At 39.8% G+C, this 7567-nt stretch overlaps 1 protein-coding gene across 1 annotated transcript; it reads right to left on the bottom strand.

Moving 5' to 3' along the window:
• Nucleotides 1-2490: 2490 nt before the first annotated feature.
• Nucleotides 2491-7256, bottom strand: naa20 (N-alpha-acetyltransferase 20, NatB catalytic subunit). Its single transcript, XM_064331373.1, has 6 exons — nucleotides 7124-7256; nucleotides 6388-6412; nucleotides 5087-5177; nucleotides 4514-4649; nucleotides 3996-4141; nucleotides 2491-3118 (listed from the first exon to the last, which is right to left on the bottom strand). The coding sequence occupies exons 1-6, from the start codon at nucleotides 7174-7176 to the stop codon at nucleotides 3033-3035; spliced, it is 537 nt and encodes a 178-aa protein (XP_064187443.1). The 5' UTR covers nucleotides 7177-7256; the 3' UTR covers nucleotides 2491-3032.
• Nucleotides 7257-7567: the final 311 nt, after the last annotated feature.

The raw sequence follows: 7567 nt of genomic DNA, 5'->3' as shown, positions 1-7567 counted from the left end.
CCTATAGTTTCCTCGTTCTCATTGCAGTTTTAAATTGCCAACAAATTATTAAAAATGTTATTATATAAATGTATTGTAAATAATTAAGGAATTCGGTGATTAGGAATTAACTGGTGATGGTTGACATTGGGAGAACAAAAGCACATAATGTGCAGTTGCAGTAAGTACTGAATCAACTTTAATCAACTGATGTTTCATGAACAACAAAGTTTAAGCACACAACCATATAATTTCCATTTTAACAGTTATGTTTGGTCTATAATTCTTTCCAATTGCTGAGATAAGCTTTCTCCTGGGTCAATGAATTAAACAACGTTGCAGACCAATGGGATGTGAATTATTTGGCAACAACCAGGAAACTGTCACAAAAACAAATTCAGTTCCCTCAAAGGAAAGAGGCTCGGGCTGTCGACACCGTCGCCTTGCTTTGTGTCACGGCTCGTGGTTTTGAACATCGCACGCATTCGCACAATGGTAGCGGGTCACAGTTGTCTGGGAACAATATGTTCGACGCGAGCAAGTGCTGGCTGAATATTACACCTCATCTACCATATGTGCAATGAAAACGCGCCAGCTTGACTTCCAGGAGGGGGGAGGGAAGATCTGTCATCTTTTCAGTTCTGGTGAAGGGGGTCCTCCGTGCCCAAATACGATTTCAGCGAAAAAGGCGCAGGCATTTGCAGAACTGCCATTGAAGCTCAAACAGCCACCCCAGCACGTTACTGTCGAGCAATGCAGTAGACACAGAGCAGAAAGGAACGAGCAGAAAGAGAATACCTGTTAGTTATTTTCTGGTGATGATTATTTCCCACTATACAAAGTAATAAAACCTGATGGTAGCGTAAATGTTTAAAACAGCACATTATAATGAATAAGTATTTATACACCCATACCACAGAATATTTCTTTAAGTTATGAATGCTTTGACATTGAGGTGCAGTGGTTGTTTTTTTGTGAGAAACTCGCAATTGGAATGCCATTGAATGAGTGTGTGTGTGTGTGTGTGTGTGTGTGTGTGTGTTCTTGTTCTCAGCTTGAAGTACGTCCGGCAGGAACAGGGATCCTACAGAGTTCACACTCATTCAAGGATGAAACTTATGGGAAAATGTCTCACTGTTGATCTATGAGAATAGACAAGTGAAATTAATTGTAGCCTTCTAAAAGCAGATTCTTTACTCAAAAAATGCTTTTGCAACAGTAGGCCAGCCTAGTGTCCACACCACAGCAAACAAAACACCCAAGCAAAAGGGGGGGGGGGCATACTGAAGTGTTTTTTTAAATAAATCATTTGACCTGGCATCTTCTGAAACTGATTTACGTGTTTACAACCCAAATAAAAATAAAAAAGCTTACTAAAAGGGATGTGAAAACAAACTCCATTTATTTTTTCATGATTTTATTTGATTTACTGTGTTCTACCCATTGACCCCCCCCCCCCCCCAATTTAAATGTAAGTATTATTTGCTGATCTCTAGGAGGATGTCAAATAAACAAAATGAAAACTGACCTTAAGCCATAATTCAACTTCATTGTTGTGGCAGCATTCCTGACAAAGGCTATTTGCATAATCTATGGAGCCATCTAGAGCCTACTCTGAGAATTACACCATGTTAAAAAGGTAATGTTCACGCAACAAGTTGGTTCCAACAAGACCCTCTGATCTCCTGTTGGTCCGGCAGTCTTTGTCGAATAAAAATGCATACATGGAACAACCTTGTATAAAACTATCTTGTGTGGGAAGCATGAGGATTCCTCATTTGGAAAAAATGCAAAATAAATTTGGAGCAGAAGCGAGGGGACATCACCATGTCTGAGCGCATCTCCCTTCTGCAGTGTGGGTTCTGTGTAAAGAATGCCTTTGTTGGCCTTCAGATATGGGTTCCTGTTTTTTTTTTTAACTACCCTGCACCTGCTCCATGCAGACTCATTACCTGAATATGGTCTGAATGGATTCAGATCCAGTCAGGAAGGACAGAAGACCTGAATTCCAAATTCTAGCCATACACATTTAGTACAAACACACCAGAAGCTTGAAGCCCTTCCACATGGGGAGAAAATAAACCTTCTGAACTACTTCACTTTACCTAGTAAACGACATAAAATGTATTCATATGTGCTTCACTTAAAAAAGATCCGCCTTTAGTTTCAGATTGTGGACACACTCAAAGTTGGCAGCCCTAGTTTTTGCTGTATTTTTACTAAAATTTGAGCTAGCATGTGAAAAAAAGATTCATTCTTCTTGCCCAAGAAGGGGTACGTCAACCAGACCTCTTACAGCTACCAGAAAATGTGAGTATCCTGTCTCTGATTAAGTTAAAAAAAATACAGATTTCCAACCATCAACAGGCTCTCTATAAATGCGATGCCCTCACATTCCTTCATGAACTTTAATTTGAAAAACTGTTGCCACACAAATTTACAATATTTTTTTTTTAAAAAGGTTGTACATTTTGTCATTAAATCCTGTTGTGACGCAAAAGAAGAGCCAGGTACTTTAATGAAGATTTATTATACTGGTTTCTTGATGCACGTAGCTATTTCACATTTAACAAAAAAAAAAAAAAACATTCTGAGTAACGCTGTGACTCTCTAATACAGGTACAGCCTGCGATCCCCATTTCATTGAAAGAATCAGAAAATAAAAATGGCGACATTACTTGGTTCGGTTCACACACGGCGATCCTGGCATAATTCGGTCTTAAAAACATGGGGCCGACATGTGCGGCGGGAGCAGCCGTTTGCTCCTAAACGACGAAGCTCAGGGGCCAAGCGGCCGACTTCCTGTTTGTGTTCTTGCTCTCTTCAGCTCTTCAGCTGGCTGCAGGACGCACAGCCGAGAGCGTGCACGTCAATCTCCTCCTGATACGAATAAACCGTCGATTCAAAATAAATAAATAAAAATGTACAGATATTTTTACCTGCTGCGCTCCTTTTCAAAAATGTATTTAATGTATTTTTTTTTTTGAGGAGAGCAGGAAGAAAAAATTGGGGAAAGACCAGAGGCGGTGCTGAGAGAGAGTCACAGCGCGGGGTTATTCTATGTCCTCAGGCCTGACGGGGTGCGGGAGGGGGACGATGGACTTCTTCTCCGTGTCTCTGGACAGAGCTTTCCTCATATCTGTGGAAAGGAAAAGACACAGTGATGGTCATTCACCTGGAGTAGCAGTGTGTGCAGTTCCCCATAGCTACAATTTAATGTACAGACCTAATTTCTGCTAAAGTAGAAACAAAATATGCTGTGCAAAAGTGAAATATCTGGAAATAAACCCCCGGGAACCTTTTCAGTCGAACATGGCTGGAAATACAGTTACATTTTTGTTCTTAGAAGGTGGATTTATGAAAATGTGACCAACTGAAGACTTCACCATGAGGTTGCATTTCCATAAAGAAATGTGGAAGTTTTCATAACCCAAACAATGATTCGGACAGACGGAGTGTAGCACAGTGGGTAAGGAACTGGGCTTGTAACCAAAAGGTTGCAGATTCGATTCCCGGGTAAGGACACTGCCGTTGTACCCTTGAGCAAGGTACTTAACCTGCATTGCTTCAGTATATATCCAGCTGTATAAATGGATACAATGTAAAATGCTATGTAAAAGTTGTGTAAGTCGCTCTGGATAAGAGCGTCTGCTAAATGCCTGTAATGTAATGTAATGTAATGATTCAGCTAAATGAGCACATTTCATACCTGAAAACTAAAAACATCCATTTGCAAAAAAGGCAGTTATGATACATGCTTCCCACCAAAAAAATTGAACATTTTATGGGTGACCTTAGAGCTTGATCAGGGCCAAAAGCTTCATAAATTTGAAACAAAGCACAACTTAAAAGGAAAAACACCTTGAAACTGAAAAAGTAATAATTATAATGATTTGTAAATGAGTAAAATTCAAACGTTAAAACATAAAAAAATGTATTTGCTTTTGAAGCGTGTGTGATCAAATATCTTATTGAAATCCAATCAAATTCATCTGCAAAAGCCAAGGACGTCTTACCATAGGCGTCCTCATCTGGCTCCCCGTTGCTGGCTGAATAGTACTCGATGACGGTCCTGTAGACACTGTATCCCAGCTGCTTATACATGTTCACTGCTACCTGGTTGGACACTCGTACGAACAGATCCACAAAGAAGCCTCCTTTCCTAGATTGACCAAACAGAAAAAAAAATGAGCATATGAAAATGCCAGAGAGGGGAACCCTTGGCCCTCACCAGAATTATTGAATTTGACCCTAAATTCACAGGAATATTCCTTGAGTGAAGTTTCAAAAAAAAGGAAAAATGTATGGCAGTCAGTGGGAGATTGAGGGAGGTTTTAAACAGGAAGTACAGGCAAAAAGTCTATAATGTGCAGGCAAATAAATTCTTTTTTTTAAAAACCAGCCTTTTAAAGTTGGTGCACTTGGAGGAATATTTTATGAAAGGGGGTAGGGAAACATGGACAATGTTATTAATGAACACGATACATGATTATTATTATTATTAGCCCATATAAGAGTGCAGACCCACACACACCTCTCAGAGATCTCCTCCAGCAGCTCCATCAGCTTCCCTGCAAGTCCCAGTCGCCTGAATTCTGGAGCCACAGAGAGCGCGGTCACATGACCGTGCCACTCCTCCCTGGCTACGGATCCTTCCGCCTTCCCCATGACTGCACACAAGGAACACCCAGGCTTCAGTACAGCGCAGATGTCGCCACTCAAGACACATGCACAGCCTTACTATCTACAGTGAGCACCATAATGTCTGGAACAAAGATATCTTTTTTCCTTGATTTTTTCTCTATACTGCATCACTATCTATCTTACATAATACAGTGCATTTGGAATTGCTGAAATTAACATAAGATAAATTTAAATGTACATAAATGAATCACTCTAAATAGAAAAATAATTATATTTTTATAAAAGCTTCAAGTCTGATCACCTCTAGAGATACGCGGAGCGCTGAGTAGAATTCTAGTTGACGCAGGACCCTAATTCAGGAGCCCCTAACATAAAGTGACTCATGTTTGAACCTTTGTGTTTAGCTTATTCATGCACTTCAGTGGACCCTCAGTGTCGGAGAGCCACCACATGGCGTACTTACTGTAGCCCATTAACTCTCCCCCAGGAGCCTCTGCCACAATGAAATACTCAGGCCAGTGAGCGAGGTACTGCAGGTAAAACGGGATTCCATACTGTGTTGTATTGTTAAAGACAATTTCCTACTTTCTCTTGAAAAAGCACTACCGTGAATTTGTGAGGAGAGGGCTGGGCATGTAAAAAATTGTTTATTTTGTACTGAAAACACACATACAGTGCCCTCCAAAGTACGACAACGGTAGAGTGAACTTTGTTATTTTTACATTTTACCATTTTACAGAAACAGCTGTTTTTGTCCCTCCATTTTCAGCTTTGCAAAATCAAATTAAGGGATGAACTTAAAAGTATATCAAAGCATTAAAGTCTAGGCCCAATATTTGGTTGCAAAGCCCTTAAATACAATAACTGCATCGCAAGCATGGTGGCTTATGATATTCTGCCCTCTGCCCTCTGGGGACTGCTGGTGATGTCACTAACCATTATTTATATGGTTTTTGTTCAGAGCTCTTAGGATTCATTGGTCATCAACTGCAGTTGCTTGCCTTGGCTGAGCTGAAAGGTCTTTATTTCTCTGTCCACCACTGGTTTCTTTCTTTTTCAAGACTCTCCAAACTGCTGTACTTGATATAACCAGTTTCTGTGCTATCCTTCTAAATGCATTACTATGACCCCTCAGCTGACAGATTAGTTGTTTTTCAGCCATAGCTTTTTTTCTCTGGTCTTCATGATGATGTATGCCCATGACTCAAAATGCAACCTCCACAGGCTAAAACCAAGACTAGACACTCACTGCTCTTTTATGTGTGAACAATCCATTCCAAAGGAAACACCTGAGCAACAGTTAACACCCATTAGGCATTGATAATTTTACACATCTGAAAACAGGGGGACTCAACACAAACAAGCTTTTGTAAAATGGCAAGAACATATGTAAGTACCATAAAATACATTTTGGTTGTCTCTACTTTTTTCTCACATTCTTCTTTTTACCTCAAATCCTATGCCATAACTAGGACTATATAGCATTAAAAAACAAATTTCAATCTACCGTTAACGTAAGTTTTAAGGACACTGTAGATTACAAACACAAGTCTAAGCACTTTCACTTTGGTTTAGATGTTAAACATTTTAAATCACTTCTAACAAACCTTAATTCTGCTCAGGTATAATTCATAATAGCTGCTTCACTTGTCAATTAATCACCAGTACAGTAATGTTGATCCACAATGTGTTATGTGTTATCCCTACAACAATAGCAAAAAAGGAAATAAAAAAAATAAAAAAATGTTTTGACTGAAAGGATACAGTTTCTGTCAGTGGGTCGAGGTTACTGCAAGACACAAAAATGACAACAGTCAGACGGCATATAGCTAATTATTGTCGGCTTACGAGCTGGCTATATAAGCATAATATATGCAGGGCTCTGCAGTGCTCCGTTTTCAGGATCATTTGCAAAAGAATAATTTAGAAGCAGATCTATTAATTGGGATGCATTAGTGTGCTCCTCAGTTTAACATCCAGGATGCACGTGTGCTCCCTGGAAAAAATATATTAGGTGTACCCTGTATATGATAGCCAGCTATAAAGAATTTCAGGACATTAAAGAGCTAGCTGACAAAATAGCAGACAGGAAACAAACCTATGACATAAATTAAGCTTCTTATTATGGACCAGCCAATTTGCTTCACAGGTTTGCATGCTAGCTATTTGGGTTAGCTCGACTATAGCTAGTGGCCGTATCATACATGACATGCAAGCAGACAGTCCAGCCAGCAACAACATTTGTCCACACTAGAGGCAGTTTGGTACAGTAGCGAACATCTAGTTAATGTGCTGATGAATGCAGACTACTTTAAGATACTGAATACTTATCAACAAGATTTAGGTAACTAGTCTATCGATAGCTGGCCAAGCTATAACGTTGGGTGGGTAACGTTAACTACATGTCTAATTGGTAGTATATTAGGCTAACGCGATGCAACGAATTGTTATTAATGCGCTCAAACAGCTACCTACTAACAACCTAAATATGCTGACTCACATATTGTTGAATTTGAACAGATCATCGCAGGTAAAAGCCCTTAATGTAGTCATTTTACCCCCGCGGACTGCAACACTAATATAACAGCGGAAGTAAAATATTTGACCTTTAAACTCTAACCTGCAAACGCCAGGATATGCCTTCACAAGTCCCGCCCTCCTTAGCGACTGTTGCTAACGAAGATAGAGCCAGCTTCGCAGCATCTGCTTGAGTGAATTACCGCAAGACTTTATTTGGTTTTTTGGAAGCATCATCAGATATAAAGTTTTCCGAGGAAGGTTACATACGCATCACTAGGTAACTTACAACTGTAAACGCGTATCGTTCGTAGAGGAAAACGTGAAAAACCACATTTGTTGCGCATTGAAGTTGAAGGCACATACACCCTAGATCAAAATTCTACACACGACGTTCACTATATAGAACATTTACCCGTGACTATAT

This window comes from Anguilla rostrata, chromosome 1 (genome assembly GCF_018555375.3).
Source record: "Anguilla rostrata isolate EN2019 chromosome 1, ASM1855537v3, whole genome shotgun sequence".
Lineage (NCBI taxonomy): Eukaryota > Metazoa > Chordata > Actinopteri > Anguilliformes > Anguillidae > Anguilla > Anguilla rostrata.
The sequence above is the reverse complement of the archived record's forward strand: the minus strand, read 5'-3'. Positions and strand labels throughout refer to the sequence as shown.